At 42.5% G+C, this 19,604-nt stretch overlaps 1 protein-coding gene, 1 long non-coding RNA gene and 1 pseudogene across 8 annotated transcripts; 2 read left to right on the top strand and 1 right to left on the bottom strand.

Moving 5' to 3' along the window:
* The first annotated feature begins 555 nt into the window (after positions 1-555).
* LOC124703322 lies at positions 556-3,196 on the top strand. 7 transcript variants are annotated; one of them, XR_007003059.1, is made up of 4 exons: positions 556-1,046; positions 1,128-2,456; positions 2,545-2,610; positions 2,713-3,196. It is a non-coding gene; the product is annotated as an uncharacterized LOC124703322 (long non-coding RNA). The 7 variants fall into 7 exon arrangements; XR_007003060.1 differs by having other exon boundaries at positions 556-1,261; positions 1,723-2,456; XR_007003055.1 differs by having other exon boundaries at positions 556-1,814; positions 2,332-2,456.
* Positions 3,197-5,809: 2,613 nt separating this feature from the next.
* On the top strand, positions 5,810-12,723 carry LOC124703321 (signal recognition particle 54 kDa protein, chloroplastic-like). The gene is made up of 15 exons (XM_047235536.1): positions 5,810-5,995; positions 6,110-6,212; positions 6,418-6,485; positions 6,584-6,685; positions 7,407-7,559; positions 7,642-7,719; positions 7,894-8,019; positions 9,613-9,715; positions 10,164-10,264; positions 10,723-10,860; positions 10,952-11,095; positions 11,227-11,302; positions 11,910-11,995; positions 12,089-12,214; positions 12,301-12,723. Exons 1-15 carry the CDS (start codon positions 5,825-5,827, stop codon positions 12,385-12,387), a joined length of 1,662 nt encoding a protein of 553 aa, XP_047091492.1. The 5' UTR covers positions 5,810-5,824; the 3' UTR covers positions 12,388-12,723.
* Positions 12,724-14,097: 1,374 nt separating this feature from the next.
* LOC124696394 lies at positions 14,098-14,699 on the bottom strand (annotated as a pseudogene).
* Between the last annotated feature and the right edge of the window lie 4,905 nt (positions 14,700-19,604).

The following is a 19,604-nucleotide window of genomic DNA, read 5'->3' as shown; positions in this document are numbered from 1 at the left end:
TATTACCTCCGGTGGTTTCCCGGTTGCCGGTCACCCTGAACCCACAAGAAAGAGGAAAAATATCCTCACCCGATTCCCCCACCGCTTTGACTAGATATTATTCTCTAGAAAAGTCTCCTGCCGCTTTGTCCCTCTAGGATCTTCTCGATTTGCACCGCAGCTGGTCGGAGAGGACACGGCGGCGGCATGGGCTCCACTGCCGCAAGAGTCGAGGACTCGAGAACGGCATCAAGCGGCGGACGTGTCGACGGCCATGCCGTGGATCGACTCCGGCTCCAACGTCCTGTGCCAGGACTCGGAGAACAGCATCGAGCAGCAAACGCCGGCGACGGCCGTGCCGTGGGTCGGATCCTTCTCCCACATCCCAATCATCGACGAGCCTTCCCTCGTGCTGATTTGGCCATCACGCGACATCAGGGGGGACTTGGGGTAGATATGGAGGTGGACGACGAAGAGGTCCACCATGGCTGGAGTGGCGGGGAGCCCTTAGCTGGGGCGGACGCCGCCCACGAATTCCACAGCCGGGGAGCACGCAATGCCTTCTTTTCTCCTCTCTTTTCTCCTCTCTTTCATCCAATCGCTTGCCTTCTTTCCTGACCTTTCGATCTGTTTTGGTCTAACAATGTTTCTCTCCAATTTCGTTTCCATTGATTCTGGTTTTTCTAAGTTCTTTTGTAGGTCCATCCCGGCAGCTGAATAAAAACTTGCAGATAAAAGTTTGGGATAGTGGACGGCAAGGCTGGTTGCGCAAACATTAACGACCAGGTGAGGTTGTTCGTTCCTTTTTTTTCCTCGCCTCCTGATCTCTTTCCCTCTCATTCCCCTCTATATTCTCCCCACCTATCTCATTTTTATTTACCTCTCTGTGGATCCGTCTAATTTTTCGTTCCAAGCATGGCATAGAGCATCACCTCTAAATTGTTATACGTGATGGATGAGAGAAGAGTAATTGTTCACTTAATTTGCGAATAGCAAAGCAGGGAATTTCCTTTTGTAAAAGTTACTTCTTGGAAAATTTGGGTGAAATGAGCTCATATTTATTTAAGGTAATACTAAAAAAGTGGTAAAGGCATGTATATTTTGTACCATCAATAGTGAATTCACGGAATGCGAATAAGCATGTGCAGAGAACTCCGTTCAAACTGTGTGAGTTACAGGAAAAGACATAAACTGAAGAGGAGTCATATGAATATATTGCTTTCTCTTACTACTTAATGGTCTCCTAATACATGAGAATGCTATAGAAAGACTTCTTGGGAAGGTGAGTACAAAATGATAGATTATGTTTTAATTTTCTAATCTGTTAGCTTTCCCCAGTCTCATATTGAGTACAGATTGGATTCATTAGTTCTTCCTCCTTTCCTAAATGATTTATATCCGTAAATTTTTATTTGAGTAGGAAGTTAGCCCCTTTGGTGACCATTTGGGTTACTTGATAGACCATGGCGACCTTATTACTCTCAGGAAAATGGATGATAGAAAAGGCAAGAAAATGTTCTGATTTTCATAAGAAATCATGAGAATATAAAACACCATGATTTTCATAAGAAATCATGAGAATATGTTGTATGTAATTGGCAGAAGAATATAGAAGTAAATCAAGTATTAATTTTTATTAAAGTTTGTGATATGTTACCAATGTTTGCAGTAGCTTCATCCAATTTCGATATTCTATTTAGTTTTTCTCTATGGGTGACCTTCGGGTTTTTCTTGACCGCATAGAAACAATAATGGTTGGAAGAAGATCCTAGAGGGACAAAATGAAGCATCTGGTTTCCATTTTCAGGTGTCCGAAGCCGGCGAGTATTTTTCAGGTGCCGAAATTACTATGACCAATGTGTCGACTAGCATAATGTACAAAATCACTCTCATCTTTCTCTCAAGGGGTTTTTTAATTTGTCTGCATCTAAGCATTTAGTTCCATCCATGCAAGTTTTGGGTGGCACAAATAGTCTCTGTTATATCTGCTGATAAGAAGAGACATCTAGCTTAGTTGTGCACTTCACATCTTGTGATGTTCATAAAAGTGTAAGGGCATGTGTTTCCTTTTTCAGTACAGGTTAATCTTCATAGTTACATGTTTTCACAGTAATCGATATTTACAAAAATAGTGTCTCATTCTGAGGTTGAAAAGCTATGGCAACCAGTCCATAACCATTATTTATCGTGAAATTGCCTTATCCCGAAGTTACACTCATCAACTGGGTAACAAGCTGTTCCGTAGTTGATGTTTTCAAATATTGGCTTATCTTTTATTTTATTTTCCCAGCTTAGCAGTGCAAATCTGAAGGAATGGTATTCTTTTTGTCCTGCTGACTTTATTTATTTCAGGACGAAGTCAAGACCCTTACTTTTGGTTGTGTACACAAATTGAAGATGAAGCTCTCAGCAAGTCTTAGTTCAGCTACATGATGCTCTTTCTTACATCTAAAAGGAGAGAAATTGAAGCTATTATGGTATGGCGCCATTGGTGCAAACTAAGAAAAACATCCTTTATTGATATTGAAAGTTCAGATAATCTAACCTCACTTAAACCTATGGCAGCGCCCCCGTGATGTGCTGCCAATTATTCACCTAGGAAAGCCTAGCACCACAAAACTACTCAGGCACGTAAATCTCAGGGTTGATTTGATTATGTTTGGTGTTGGTTTTGGCTGCTCCGAATTGTTCTCTTTTCATTTGCCTTATGAACCATATTTCTTTCTTCTGCAGGTCCATGTAAATGTGTGCCTTTGCCGGCGAGACCGGCCTCCTTCTTTCTCGCCTCCTCCAGTTCCACGTCGGCGTCGTGGTCTTCAAGATGTACTGTTGTACTGTATCCTCGACGCACTGGCTCTTCTGCTGATACGCGACCAAGGCTAGATTTCATGGGTGTTCTTTACGTGTTGTTGGGCCCATTGGGTTTTCAGGTCTCCTCTAGCGCACACATGACACATGTATCAATGCACTCATAATTTATAAGTACAAAATTACAGCCTATGCTACGACATCAAACCCCCAGAGACGAAAAGATATCAGCTGCTGTATTCACCTTCTTTGGTCCCTAGATAGCCCTACTTTCAGGCAAAGATGAACTTAGTTGTTGTTATGTCCGTGGTCCACTATTTTGTTTCCCTTTTCTCTGTCCTATTTCAGTTTGATCAATGCAGGCAAAGATGAATCAGTTTGATCAATGCAACCTTCTATTCCTATGTCAGTGTTAATGTACATCGGGTGATGCAGAATTCCTATGTGTACAACTTTCTACTTTGCTTTTACCTCTTAATTCTTTTTACATATCTTGACAAGATCCTGGGTACTCAAAAACAGTAGGACTGATAGTTACTGGGTTTTTCAAATCAATGCTATTGTACGGAGAAGAGCAGCAGTTCTGGACTTTTGGCATCGAGAAACAGAAAATGTCACTTCCTAGCAGATCTTCCTGTTTTAAACTAATCTCATAATCTGAACAGAGAACTTTCTAAATTGTTCAGCTACTGCCAAGTGAGGAGAATGGGTCACAAGGTTTTGAAGGCAATGCCGTTATACATATATGATGATCTACACAGTTATAGGCATATCATTGCTACACAAAGAATGATACTTCAACATAAAATCTTCAATTCTAGACTTGCTATTGGCAAACAGAGAGCGTTGATTATGTGATAAGTAAAAAGAGAAGTATATAAACCATACACCAAGAGCATGTAGTTACAGCCAGTTAACCATGACATAATATTTAGAAAATGGGAAGTAATTGGTAGCACATGAACACCTACATTCAGGACCAACAGATTGCCCATCAAACACATCAAATCAGTAAGGGGAGCCAGCCATCTGAGAAAACGTGAAGTTGTGCAAGAGGGATGTGTACCTGCAAGTACAAGCCTTCTGCGCCTACAGAGTCAGCCTCAGCTCCTCTGAATCTGTGGCGGCCTTCTTGCGAAAGGCAGTGGGATAGATGGCATCGCGGTTATCGTCGCCGAGAATGCCGTTGTGGCAGATTAAGCTCCAGTACCGGCTCCGCTGCCCTGATGGTGAGTGACGGGACATACCCTCAGCTTCTGGTGCTTCATGTCGCCGCCGATGTGTGGCCGCTTTCTTCTGAGCAATGGCTGCAGGCATACAGGGGCACATAAGCTAGGTTTTAACTGCTAGATGCCAATAAAGCTATAAAGACAACGAATCTGCAGTGCAGGCCATAGCGAGCATGACTCGCCTGCATCAATTGGCAGCTCCGGCGAACGGAATCGAGGAGCAGACTCGGCGGAAGTAGCCTCACGAGAGAGCAAGGAGAAAGGGGAACATAAGTGACATTTTTTTTTTGCAAACAGGTGTCCGCACCAGGAGTGCTGGGTATAAGCGTGTGTGTGTGAGAGATACTGTGATGCTGCGTACTTGCGGGTCAGCATGTGTGAAAAAAGTGCTCTCAGCGTGTGATTTCTGTAAATTAGCTAATATATGTGTTTCAAATGTTGAAAATCAAAATTATAATTTAAGATTACCTAAACAGTTCTAGAAAATATAGAAATCTATTGATAAATTGCTTCCGCTAATTCTTGAATTCTGTTGACAAACCTAAAAGATTTGTTTTTGTGATGCATGTCAAGTTTCTAAGACAATTACTCGATATATCTTCTAACAAATGTATCTTTTATGTATGTGAAAAGTAAGAATACTTATTCATTGCTTCTACCATGGCTATCATATTCCTCAAATAGTTCTATTCCTTATAAATATATTTTTTTTCTTGCGTGAAAAATAAGAATGCTTATTTCAATCTAACAAACAAAGTTTCAGAAGCACATAATAATTTTCATAGAAAAATAAGTTTTATTGTGATACATTTCATTGGAAAACATGATCCATTTACAAGAGCAACGAATAGTCAGCAATAAAATGGATGTGCCTCATGTAAATTAATTTGGTTTTTTACGGCCGTTGAATTCTTGAATGCTTCACAGCGACGAGCCCGGACGGCCGGACCCTAAGTTCACTCCGATGAACATGTAGAGCTCACCCCAGCTCTCGACTTTCATGCCTTACCATATGCAATATTGCCATGGCTTCCTGGTGCTGCCTCTTCTACTGTCTGCTTGAACCAGTCTACACTCACATCGATCAATGCCTCGATAGAAAGAAAGGAAATTTTTCTAAATATCCACCGTCATTCTTCTAATGAATCGCTCTACACCTATAATCATACTTCAAAATGAAATAGATACCATTATACACTCACGTAAAATATTTTAATGCCACGGGCGCGGCGTGCCGCCGCGCCTATGCTTCCTAGTACATATATTATGATATGTACATGTAGATTTTTTTATTTTTTTTACATTTCAAAACATAATTTTTTAGTAGAGGGAGCATATGCACCGGGAGCCGAATTGAATTTCCGCAATAAAGCATAGTATAGTATACTAAAATTCGAAGTACAAAGTACACGTTACTAAAACCAAGTACTTCCTCCATTACTAAATACAAGGTCATTTGTTTTTTGAGGCAAACTTTGATTACTAATTGGATCACCGAAATATGTGCTGCATATCATTCAAAACTATATCATCGGATACACATTTCAATAAATTTCTAATGATATATATTTAAATAACATATAACTTAAATTTGGTTGACTAAATCATTAGTCAAAGTTTGACACGAAAAACGATGTGGCCTTGTATTCATACCTCCATTGCTTATGACCTGGGCCCAGGTATCAGGGGCTTCCATTTCTCCCCATACCCCAATAAGCCCAAAAGGCCCATCTCAAGTTTACTTCCGCTCAACGCTCTTATCCTCCTCGTTGCTTGCCTCCCCTCCGCAGAACGCTCCGTCCTCTCCAATGGAGTCCACTGCTGCACTCACGCTCTCATCTTCTCCCGCCGCCGTCCGCCGCTCACCGTCCCATCTTACCGTGGCCTCTCTCCACCTCCGCCGCGTGCCCACTCCCGCTTCCCACCTCTGCGGGGCCCAAGGTCCCGCTGCCTTTCGCGCCCTCGCTTCCCCATTCCCGGTTCGCTCCCAGCTTCTGCAACTCCTTGGATTCTTCCCTCAGAGAACGATCTCGTGCTTACTTTGCATTTTTCTAAAAAAAAATCTTACCTTTATATGTTTGCGATGTGCTCAGGGATGCAGGAGGAGGAGGGGAAGTGGGATGGTTGTGAGGGCGGAGATGTTCGGTCAGCTCACCACCGGCCTGGAGTCCGCGTGGAACAAGTTGCGAGGCGTCGGTGAGTTTGTTTCTTAATTACTACACCCTTACAATCTTTTCTTCTCACGTCTGTACTGCTAAGTAATCCTCTAGTGGCATTGTGTTTGATCGAATTTTACTGCCATAAAATGTGTCGTTTCTCATGCGATACTGATCGCACCCTCTGCAACTTTTTCATAAATCATACTTGTAAATAACTAGTAAAATATCTTTCATGGTTCAAGATCGACTGACAAAGGAAAACATCGCCGAACCGATGCGGGATATTAGAAGAGCACTTTTGGAGGCAGATGTAATGTCTCATCTCTTGTACTACATGGCTTTCTTGTGTATCTGTATTCTTTTGCTTCTTGTTTTCCTTCACAATCTGATGCAGAACCTACTCTGCAGGTAAGTGTGCCAGTGGCAAGAAGTTTTATCGAGTCTGTTACTGAAAAGGCTGTAGGCACTGATGTGATCCCAGGTGTCGAACCTGAGCAGCAGTTGGTCAAGGTACGCTCAGATCCTAGGATCCTATGTAAAATTATAAATTATGGATGTCATACTTTTATATTTTACTGTGACTGGAGGCTGCACAATATCTGCGTTTTTTTTTATCGTGCCACTCTAAACTATCCTGAACTGTTGGCGATCTTATGTGAGGCGAAGCTGTGGTTGCTCGCCGGTCCGAAGACCCTTAGGCGCCTGCCAGTGGCGGAGCCAGCCAGAAAATTCCTATTGGGTCAGAGTTCCTACATAGCTGGGATCAGTACATTTTTTGATAAATATAGATAAAATGAAGGGGGTCTTCAGACAAGCTGTGGTGGGGTCATCTAATCCCACAGCCAAGCCATTGGCGCCTGCCATTGTATGCCAGGCTCCCTGACCAACAACCTTGCCAGCAGCAGGAGGGTTGTACAATATTTGGGTTTCTGTCTGTTCTTTCCTGTCTTTAATTTTAGCCTTTCGGTTTCTTCCTTTTTCAGTTTTGTTTTGAGTTGTAGGGTTTGGGTCATCTTGAAGTTTTCTTCTAGTACTGTAGTGTTTGATTTTTTTTTTACGGTGGCTTGCCCTACCAGTTACTAATTTTTGCATTAACGGGTGAAAATTGTTGTGCGCACAAGTTACCTTAATTATGTAGTTCACTCATTATTTCGGACTAGCGAATGTGGTCTTCCCAGTCTTATATATGCACTTCTACCTGTAGAGGACTAACAACAGCTAAATGATGCAGGTTGTGAATGATGAACTTGTACAACTGATGGGTGGGGAGGTATCCGATTTAGTATATGCGAAATCTGGCCCAACAGTTATCTTACTGGCAGGTTTGCAAGGTGTTGGGAAAACTACTGTCTGTGCAAAGCTTGCCTTCTATCTGAAAAAGAAGGTGCATTCCTGACCTTTCTACTTTATGCATTTTCCTAAATGGCCCAGGCTATTGATGCTTATAGACCAGACTCAGGTTACAGGGGAAGAGCTGTATGCTGGTTGCTGCTGATGTTTACAGGCCTGCTGCCATTGATCAACTTACTATTCTGGGTAAAAAGGTACACCTGGTGAATTTAAGCTTTCCACTGTAGTACTGAGTTGAAAACATTTTCTAGTTAATAACTGTGGCTATCTTAGATCCAAAGGGCTTTAGGGTTGCCACTGGATGCACTTATACATGTTTGTGTACATTTTGAAATGAATATTACAGTTAGTTTTTTGAATGTTGATAGGTTGGTGTACCAGTTTACTCAGAAGGAACAGAAGCAAAACCTTCAGCTATTGCCAAGAATGGTTTGAAAGAGGCAAAAAGCAAAAAGACTGATGTAGTTATAGTGGATACTGCTGGAAGATTGCAGGTAACTCTTATTACATCTGGGCATGGGCAGCCCGGCCCGGACGGCCCGGCCCGACCTGGCCCGAAAATCCTGGGCCGGGCCGGGCTTGCACTTCGGGCCGGGCTCGGGCCTGGAATCTGAGCCCGAACGTTGGGCCGGGCCGGGCTCGGGCCTTCATTTTTGCGCATTTTAGCCTGGTCGGGCCGGGCTTCTCAGGCCGGGCCGGGCTTTTTAGTCATTCGGGCCGGGTTCGGGCTTATATCCTCGAATTATTTTCCTCTGATTTCCTACAAGGCAAGTGCTCCGGTGCTTTCTTTCTGCTTTTTGCACGATTTCCGAAGCACTTTAACGGCTGTGATTAGGGGTGTTAATCCCGCCATGTTTTAGAAAATTAATCCCACCATGTCACGTATATATCTGCACGAATCCGCCCAAACCCAGGTCCAGCCTGCCTCCAACCTGCCCAGAAACTCACGAGACCATGCCACCGCCGGCGTAGACCAAGTTTTCGCGTGCAATGAGGAGTGCAGCGGCGCGACGAGCGGCTCGGCCACGGTAGCGATGCGTGACAGGGGAACGGACGGGGGACGAGCACAACACGCCGAGGCAGAGCTGCAGGAAGAGTCATGGCTGCACGGGGAGTCGACTTTGGAGTTTGGACGAGGTAGAGCCGAGCGCGTCGGAGGAGCCGAGCGCGCTGCCGCTCCGGCCGCGGCGGGGCTGTAGGAGGACTCCGGGTCGCGCGTCCACTTCGAGGGGGCGGTTTGGATGAAGATCTCGTGCGGAAAATCGACATGGAGGTGATGAGTGTGCTCGTTGTGGAGGAGCCTCGGCGGCGGTGAGGGACGTGGAGCTCTCTGTGGCGCTCCGAGATGGGGGATGGACGAGGGGCGTGTGGGTTGGCCCCGTGGGTCTGTGAACGGGATGACGGATCGATTCGTGAGTGAACGCAAGTGCCCTTCATTAGGCAAACCTGGTGGATTAGCACCTTTAATCAGATGCGTTAATACGACTTTGAGAACCGTGCAAAAAAATATTTACGGAAAGCACCAGAGCACTCCTCTTCCTACAATCATGATTCTAAGAAATTGGACGTCAGTGATACACTAGTTTTGACCAGCTGACTTATTGCAGACATGGATCTTTGGGCATCAGATCATAATCACGCTGAACTGTTAAATTCTAGATGTATGATCAAACTGCAGTCATTCTTACTCAATAGTCTTTTATAAGTTTTTAGCAGCTCAAAGTTGCTTCTATTTTGGCTTAAATTTATATGTTTGTTTCGAACTTAACATAGTGCACCAACTAAAAGTTGTCATTCTAGGTTAGCGTATTTAAAATTGGATGTAAGGATAATCTGTTACGAGATGAGCTTGTGTGAAAATTAGTGTATTTTCACTTTTGCCAGGTGGTGCAATTTCTGTTCCGAACCACGTTATCGAACTAACCCTGGCTGTTCCCTTCTGCTAAACTAAGCTACATATCTGTGTTGTTATAGTTTAATTAACTTTAAATGGGGGAATTCCTGTCAACTAGTGTCTCGTTCCTGCTACTTTCAACTGTGTTTAACCAGCACAACTGATACCAGCTTATTAACCCTTCTATCATTAGGTAGATAAAGCTATGATGAATGAGTTGAAAGAAGTAAAGAAGGCAGTGAAGCCTACAGAAGTTCTTCTTGTGGTTGATGCTATGACTGGTCAAGAAGCTGCAGGTTTGTAGTTGCTTGTTCTTCTTCGAGTACTGTAGACCTCTAGACCAAACATTTTATACTTCGTCTATTGTAAGTAACTTATCTAATGCACTGTATGACATTCAGAAAAAGAAATTTCCATTTTGACTCCGACTATTGCAGTACTTCTTGTTAATCTACATATGCCATGTATTTGGATGGAGCCATATAGGTCCGTACTTGTCATGTTTAATCTACATGTATAGAGGCATGTTTGGTCCGCTTTAATTGTATCAGTTCTTCCTACAATTTGTTGCGTTCTTTTCAAAAGAGCAGAAGCACATTTGCTATAGTAGCAGGATTTGTCATTCTTGTGAAGTCAAATCTTAAAATCTTCATTTTTTCCAATAGAACTTAAAAACTCTTCATCATTTGCTTGAGTCGCACTGTTAACTAACTTTTGTTGCTTTTCTGGTATGAATATGATCAGCATTGGTTGGTGCCTTCAATGGTGAGGTTGGTATAACTGGTGCTATATTGACAAAGCTGGATGGTGACTCCAGAGGTGGAGCAGCACTAAGTATCAAAGAGGTCTCTAAACTTGCAAAATATCTGTCCATTTTTGTGTGACTGTCCAACTACAAATTATTGGTTCTGTCTAAAAAGAAATACTTACGTAGTGCTTAGAAGGAACTGTAATTGTTATGTCCATACATTTGGTTATGTTTGACCTTTCTAGATTCCTCATTTACTGTCAAAAGTTATTGTGGCATAACTCATAAGTTTATCTGTCCCTATAAATATAATGAAAATCGATTTATTTCATGGAGTTACATAAGTTCATTACTTATCTTGGGGGGTTTATCTTTTCCTCATGCATAGTTAGTTTTTCTTCACCAATCTTATACAGTAACTGAAAATGGACAGGATTGAGCAAGGTTAAATAATATTCAGTGTTTGCGATGTTATGCTTACATTAGCAAATTTTCTGTCTCCGTTCCTTCCATTAGTATGCATATACTAAATATCACAATTGACGATCTCTTCAGGTGTCTGGAAAGCCCATCAAGTTCGTAGGGCGAGGAGAACGTGTTGAGGATCTTGAGCCTTTCTATCCAGATCGTATGGCGCAGCGTATCTTGGGAATGGGAGATGTACTTTCATTTGTTGAGCAAGCACAACAAGTGGTAAGTAGCTTCCTGTGGAATATCATTTTCCTTGTGTCTTTCATTACAGAATAATTGATATTTATATGGTGTAAAATGTGTGTGCATGTAGATGCGTCAAGATGATGCTGAAGAATTGCAGAAGAAGATTATGAGTGCAAAGTTTAACTTCAATGATTTCCTGAAGCAAACAAAAGCTATCGCACAAATGGGTTCCTTCAGTCGTATAATTGGCATGATTCCAGGCATGAATAAGGTGCAAATATGAATTCTAGACCTAATTTATTGCACTTAATTTCTTTGGAACAACTCAACTTTACTGGCACCGTGGTTCTTATGTTAAAGATCTAAAACTGATGATAACAACTCTTACCATGTTTTGAGCAGGTTACTCCAGCACAAATTCGTGAAGCTGAGAAAAACGTTAAGTTTATGGAGTCAATGATTAATGTAATGAGTGCTGGTATGTATAATCTACACTGAGTAGACATCATGAAGATATGGTCTTGCTTGTTCCCTAACTTGATATATGAAACTGTCTTACATTTTCTTACATATTATTGTACCCTGGATAACATGCTGAGCCAACTGATTAAGTATTGATTTATGAACTCAATAGTTTGCCAAATACCCAGCAGTTTCTGCTTGTTTTATTACAAAGTATGAAATAATGTGAATATATAGACTGGCATTCATTTGCAGTCAACTATTTGTTTTGTTGGTGTTTGGATGTCCAAGTACCTTAAGTTGATGTAGTTTGAGATCATCCTGCTTTTAGAAACAAACATTTTTTCCTTGTTTTATTTTTTTATGAAATCTTTATGTTTCAAAGAAAAAAAAATTAGTTAAGTCTCACACAGGAATCTTGCATATGACATATAACTTGGTGAGTTTAGAATTGATGGCAACTATTTAAATATTCTCAGTTGCCGTAGCTGGGACAATGCCAGTTCTACGAACCAAGTTCATTGATCAAGTGATGTAGCAGTCCTGATTTCGTGGAACATGATCTCAAAGGACTGCTGTGTCATGAACATTTTCCCAGTAATAAATATCGTGACTCTCTGCAGATGAAAGGGAAAGACCAGAGTTACTTGCTGAGTCGCGTGAGAGGAGGAGAAGAGTGGCTAAGGACTCTGGGAAGACAGAACAGCAGGTTCAATGGTCATCCCATCGCTGTTTCTTCCTATGTGATCTAGTATAAACCATGAAACCTCATGGAGCTAACTGAACCTTCCTTTGCCATCAGGTGAGTCAATTAGTATCACAGCTTTTCCAAATGCGTGCTCGAATGCAGAAAATGATGGCTGGCATGCAAGGAAAAGATACACCCGATATGGAAAATCTCATGGAGTCCATTAAGTCCGAAGAGCAGGTAAAGGCATCAGCCCGATCAACATCAGTAACATAATGCTCATTTTGCTAATATGTTCTGAGCTCTGCGTAACTGTGATCATTCAGGCTGCAGCCGGAGCTGGTCAGCCCAGGAGGAAGTATGGCAACCTGAGGCGGCGGGATCTGGACCGGATGCGTGGTTACCGCCGGTGAGATGCTCGTCTTGGAGGTATAGTTGCTGCTGCCGATCTTCCTGTACCACCAGTTGAACCCAATACGGACATACAGTATTTGAGATGTCTAGCTGCGGGGTGCTAGTAGTGGCAACATACGTACATACGGCCTTCCTCTCTGAGTCTCTATACCCCGGCGATGTATATTTTCAGTGTATAAGTTCGAATGAACCGGGAGTATTTCTGTTGTCTTCAGAAATTGCACGGCTTGCAATTTTCCCTCTTCCTGGTGGTTTGGGAATTTTGTGCTTCTGCTCTTCCAAAACTAGTCACTGAGAACAGAATAGCTAACTGGAAGTTTCATTGCTGTTTCTTCTGTGCTGCCGTTACTGTATGTGTGGTGTGTGGACTACGCCTTTTTTACATTAGCATGGATGAAATAAGTTGTATCCTGGGTTTGATATGCTCTCCAAAAGAAAAGCTGAAACCGGTAACGTAGGGCTGAAATATAACGGGGTGGGGGTCCCTGGGTGGCACTTGCAACGGCTTAAAACTAACTGCTGCCTCCTCCGTTGCTTTCGCTTCTACTTTCAGAGGTCAAAGACATTATTAATATCTGATGCATACCTGGGCTAGGCTTAGGCTAGATTGATTCAGCGAAAAGCATCGGCCAGGAGCAAAAGGGAACCTCCTGTGGTTAATAATAACCAGAAGTAGCTAGCTCGACCGAATCATACATTCCATCCAATTATATATGGCTAGAGGAAAGTTAAAGATAGTTTTGATTGGACGAAGTGTAAGTACGCGTACGTTGTACATTCCATCTAGTGATCTCTCCATTGACAAAGTTAAAGATACTTTTTAGAAGAGGAAGTACGTATGTAGTGCATAAACACTACTATTGTAAGACGAGCTTAGCGCCGGAAACTGCAAACGGAGGCCAAGCTACATGTAGCTCTTTTATTTTTAAAAGTTTGGAACACTACTATTGTAAGACGAGCTTAGCGCCGGAAACTGCAAACGGAGGCCAAGCTACATGTAGCTCTTTTATTTTTAAAAGTTTGGAAATCATAGTTTTAAGTTTCAAAATAATCTGAAAAAAAATCCTGGATGTAGACAATAATGAAATCTATAAACGTGCAAAATCTCAACGTGAAATTCTTTGTATTGAAATTCTTTGTATTGTAGACTACACAAAAATGACAAAATCTGATAGGTTTTATATTTTTGAAATATGCACTATTCACTATTCTCATATTCACACGTTCATCATTTTTGTGTAGCCTAAAGTATTAAGAATTTCACATTGAGATTTTGCATGTTGGTAGATTCCATCATTAATTGTCTACATCAAAGATTTTTTTAAGAATTTTTTAAAACTTAAAAATATGATTTTTAAATTTTTAAAAATAAAGACTTACATGTAGCTCGGCCTCCATTTGTCCACTCTCGCTTAACGCACCATATTGAAGACATATTTGGAGGATGAAGTTCAAGCCAGATTCCGAATATATAATTTGTGCACGAAATCATCTGAGAGTTAATACATACAAGCTGTACATCCATAAGTATAATGATGATAAATCTACACACACTTGATTTCTTTCTCTGACTAAGCACGCACCAATACTAAACATCATCTCGGCTAGCTAGCTAACTAATCGAGTACCAAATTAATTCAGAAGCAACAAGGATGGATGTTGTTGACTTGTTGGGAAGTTGGGAGACTTGGAGCTAATGATCTAGGCAGCTACGGCAAGAAGCCGCTCTCATCCATAGCAGCAGCAGGAGCGTCGTTGCCGTCGACGCAGGTCGCTCCGCACCTCCGGCACCGGCCCGGGACTGGCGGCGGCGGCGATGATGATGATGATGAGGAGGAGGAGAAGTCGAGGATGGTGGCGCGGCAGGAGGGACAGGTGGCGTGTGCTCCGAGCCAGGTGTCGACGCAGGCGACGTGGAAGGCGTGGCCACACTGCGGCAGCACGCGGAGCTGCTCCCCGGCGGCGAAGTCGGCCAGGCAGATAGCGCACTGATCCTCCAGCCCTTCCCCTTGTCCAGAGCCAGAGGCAGCGGTGACGGGGAGCGCGTCGATGGCCTTCTTCTTCAAGCCTTTCCGAGGGAGGTGCGATCGAGAGTTGATGCCGGTGGTGGTAGAGGGGAGGTGCGGTGAGCGCGGCGGCAGGCGCATCGCGCGACGAGGGCGAGGCCGACGACGCAGATGAGGGCGCAGAGGAGGGAGGCCAGGATGACCACCATGTCGGGGTCGATGGAGACCGTGGGCGAGGTCGAAGACGACGAGCTGGACGTGGGAGCTGGGGTGGTGGAGTGGATGAGGCTGGCAGGAGTCCGCATGGTGTGGCAACGAACTGGTTGTTTGACAGGTACAGATGAACGAGTGAGCTAAGTGCGGTGGTGTGGTAGCTGCTTAATCAGCTCTTGTCCACACTGGCTACTACTGGTACCGCTCCGTGGGATAGACCTGCTTATATAGACGCCCCAAACCCCGTGTGATTGATTTACGTGTGTATTGCCTGTCGTCCCTTTTTAATGCTTTGCTCGGTAACAATGCAACAACTAGCACTTTCCAAATGCCTAATTCCCACCACTAAACGACAAACAATATCATCCTCAAATCCTGTAATTTCCCTTGTTCGGCTCCTTCCCTACCCCCGACGCCATGGCTCGCCCTACCACCGGCATAACTGCCACCGGCCAATGTTGCTCTGCCCTGCCCTTTTCAAAAACCCACCACCATTAGTACGCCACGCCCCGTCCGCCCCTCTAGGTCCAGAGATGATCGGTTCTTCTCCAGTGCTAGCACGTCCCCACCGCCACCCCACGCCTAAATTTATTGCTAGAATGTGTCGCATCCAGCTGTTTCGTCCACTCAGACTCAACATCTTCCTTGTTGACGCCTTCACCACCGTGGACAGCCTCGGTGTCGTTGGCTCTGGCTTGGCCGGCCTCATCCCCATCCCCATCATTTGGCTCTAACTTAACTCGCTTGGGTAGGAACAAAGTGGAGTAGAAAACATGGAAGATGATAAGACGATGGGGAGAAGGGGATACGAGATAACATTGTGGAGGAGATGGAGAGAACTATGTGTGGGACCACACGGTTTGGACGCCCGTCACACGGTCAAAGGTAGACACGCACCAGGTCAATTGCCCAAGAGTGTTTTCGACTTCCACTTGCATCCACAAAGTGTAACCCACTCATGCGAGTCCTCCCTGTTTTGCCTCGAGAACTCTGTTCTGTCATCCCTATTAACCCCTGCCCCCTCCACCACCGGCCACCTCCACACGGAGCCCAGCTCCCTCCTCCACCTAGTATCTCGCTCGCTCATTCATTCTTGGAGAGAGGCGCATGTACGTGGTAGAAAATAGAGATCCATGGCAGTCTTGGTGTAAGCCAAGCGTGGAAGCTAGGGGTTGACCACTTGACCTCAGCTCTGTTGATGTCAACTATTACTCTAGCCACCAACAAACACGACTTGGTATACCTAGGTAGTTTAGCCACCCTCACTCTTCAAGTCGCTCCCTTATCCTCCAACCCATGTGACATGTTGTGCATACTCCATTCGCTTATCCAAGTTACTTTGTCTCATTAGGATACATCGTTCAAATAACTAGTAGGTTTAGCGCAAGAGAGTGGATTTTATGGACTCCCATGAAAGTAAACCATTTACATGTGTAGTCCCATTTTACATCGATGTCCATACTCGCTCACTATCTTCACTTTCTAGAAAGTTCTCTTTTCTTTTATCCCAAACAACACAACATAATGTTTAAACTTTGTGATTCAGCACAATACATTAGTAAAACAACATGCACGGAATTTTAAGGGTTTTGGTCCATCATAAAAACTAAAAATTACAAAGCTTAATGAGACTAGGGTTAGTCCCCTATCACCGTGGAGGCTTTGTATCCAAGCCTCTCCAATGGATATGTTTGTTGCCCCAAGTATTCGAACTCCAAGCATACATCATTATCTTCATGCCTTTAGGTTATTTCTATCTTGTGCATTTTATCTTGTTTAATGGCAATTGTCTATTTTATTCTTGCTTATTGGAAATGATTGTTGTATAAAGGTTGTTTCAGATAAATTTGTACTTACTGGACCTCTTATGTCCACATGTTCACCAAACCAATGAAATTTCAAAAAATGGTTAATCACAAATTTATCCACATGTAGCTAACAACACTCTTGAGCTTGAGAAAATATATCGCAAGGAAAAAGGAATGTTCCATATGACACATTGTCAAGGTTCGTTGAAATGACTTTGCACTCGGGAGCTAGCATTTTCTGCTAGGACCTACTAGCTACCAGCTATCGACTTAAGTCCCAGACCTATGGCGAATAGTATACTAAAAGCCACATGTAGGAACTCGAAGGTAAGTTAAATTGTGTTTGTGTGATCGTGAACCTATAAGAACACACACTTAAGAGTTAAGAGGTAGGAAACCATTCAAAATATTTATTTCCCTTAATATTTGTACATATTTGGAAGAAATTTACTTAAACTTGCAAATTTAGAGAAGAAGTGCCCCCACTCAAATGACATGCCACCAGTCAGCATCTTTTCTGGGTCCGCCACTGTACGAAACTTATACCTGGGTTGGACCAGAGTTGATTGCACCTACTCAGATAGGATGGGAGGGTAACTAGGTTTGTAATCCGATCGAGTCGCGGTTGTTGGGAACCCAAAAGGCTTAAGGCCTATATTTTTTATAGAAAGATAAAGTATGTTAAGTTTGACTAAGTTTTTATCAAAAATCATTAACATAAAAAATACAAAATAAATATCATTAGATAGATAATGAAATATATAGTTATATGGTACCTACAAAATATCATATTTATTCATAAATTCTTCTAAAAATTTGATCAAACTTTGCTTTGTTTGACTTTCTAAAAAAAAAATAGGCCATAAGCCTTGTAACCGAGGTAGTATATTTTGTTCGTCTCAAGAGCTAATGTTGTGAGTGGATGTATCTATATTTGGAGGTTTCTACGGTAAAATAGGCTTGCGTTATTCCAAGTGCTTTGGAAACTAGCTACAGCCAGCACCACCTCTAAACTCTAGTTGTGCGATCAAAAATCTGCTGCTCAAATTCCTCCCGTACGTATGGATACCTTTTGCATCCACGACGCTAGGTGAAATCGTTCATGGAAACCCCAACCAACTGTTGGAGGAATTAAATGAGGAGGAGGAGTGGTATCATTACACTGCCCCGACACGCTAGATCGACTTTCCAGCCCTACGCCCAAAGTGGTAAATCCGTGATCTACAACAAAACATTAGGCAATCTATCTAGGAGGAAAAGAGTGTATATGACTTTTTAGAGGGACAAGGCATTTCTGAAGTCGGATTCGGATGTAGGTGCTCCTGGTTGAATAAAAAAATCAGAAAAATAACAAAAAGATTAAAAATCTGAAATTTTTGGACAATGAACATAAACAAGTGTTCTAACCGTACACCAAAAATCTTCGGAAAAAGACATTTGTAGTGGTATGTGCAAAAAAAGACAAATCGAAGTGATGTAAGAAACAAATCTAGATGTTCCAAACAACACCGTATTTTGTCTTTTTTCCACGGACCACTACATATGTTTTTTCTTGGAGATTTTTGGTGTGCAGTTAGGGCACTTGTTTATGTTCATTGTCAAAAAAATTCAGATTTTTTAATTTTTTGTTATTTTGTTTGATTTTGTATTCAATCAGGAGCATCTACACCCAAGTTCAAAACTGATTTTTCATTTTTAGAGGCTCTATATATTCTTAATCCAATTAAGATCCTCCTTGAACAAGGTGAGATTTGGCTGGGCATTCTAAAAGATGAAGGCATTTGTAAAAAAAATCATGTAGCCAATTCTCTCAAAATAAGGAGTTACACTACATAGACAAAGGTTTGATCAGGTTTCTTTTATGGAGCTAGGCTTTCAGGAGTAGGTAGGACAATCACATGTACTTGCGAACCAATTTAGGAAATGCTCGTCAGCATAATCTATTTCTCTATGAACCCTCTAAACAAACTAAGATTCCTATGTTTATTAACGAGAACCTATATTTTTTACGCAACATAGTGACCCCAATTTGTAATAAAGTAAGCGCATCAAATACTGCAACATGATATGCAGGCTCCAACATTTTAAACGCCGAGGCACATCTGTAATAGCCGCGGTCAAGCCTAGCACCGGCAAAAAAAAAGCCGACATGGACACTGCAGATCCGACTCTTTTTTTTCACATGGCACTTCGGGTTCGCCACCCGCTCTCCTATCGCGCAGCGCCACGCCAAAACACCTCGTAACATTAATAGACTTTGCGCAAATTTTGTGACATGTACAGGTAAGGCGCGATGCATTATTTTTGCCGTGTTTTCAGGTCCTTTCGGCGGTAGAAAAGGTAAATCACAGTTAACGCTAATAAAATTAGTTTCTCCATTCCATTTAGCTTGTAATGTCAATGTTATTAAGATAATACATTTATTTACAAATAAACTCATTACAGTACACTACAACCACTTCTTATAAATTAAGGGGTGTTGATTTCAATTTTAAGAGAGGAAACATATTGAGCTCCTTTCTATTAAGCACCCATAGATCTAAGAAATCTAATTAATTTTAAAAAAAACTCCTAAGTTGGAGAAGACTCATTATGATTCGAAACACATTGAACCATTTTCTATTATGTATTAACTTGACCATCTAGACATGGGTGGAAGATCTTGGAGACCATGGGTCCACGTGCAGATCTTGGAGACCATCCTCTATGAATGGCCACCTCTATCTCCATACCATGCCGACCTCAGCGCATATTTGAGGTCCATTGTCTATGTGCCATAGACCGACGACCTCGCCAGGATCTAAAAAATAGAGAAGAGCAAAAGAGTGAATAACTGATTAAAAAAATCAAGATGAAACGGAATTTGTAGAATGGGGGAAGATAAAACCTACCGACTACGCACGTCGGTGTAAGTGTGGGGACTACAACATTTTGGGTATAATTAAGCACTCAAGCGAGGGGATTACTGTGTTTTGCAGTTATATCTAAGGGTGGAGTGGGAGTGACTAGTGGGAAATTATAGTGCGGGGAGTCGGGAGTGAGAAGTGGTGCTAGGCCATAACAATTCCATGTTCTATATAGATGATCAAAGTGGGGTTAGAGTTTCTTTTATGGGCCAGCTATATGGACCACATTTGCTCAAAGGGCCAATAGTTGGCCCAAACCATGCACTAACTTATATTTCAGGAA

The sequence above is a fragment of the Lolium rigidum genome, chromosome 3 (assembly GCF_022539505.1).
Source record: "Lolium rigidum isolate FL_2022 chromosome 3, APGP_CSIRO_Lrig_0.1, whole genome shotgun sequence".
NCBI classification, from domain to species: Eukaryota; Viridiplantae; Streptophyta; class Magnoliopsida; order Poales; family Poaceae; genus Lolium; species Lolium rigidum.
This window is presented reverse-complemented; position numbering and strand designations above follow the sequence as displayed.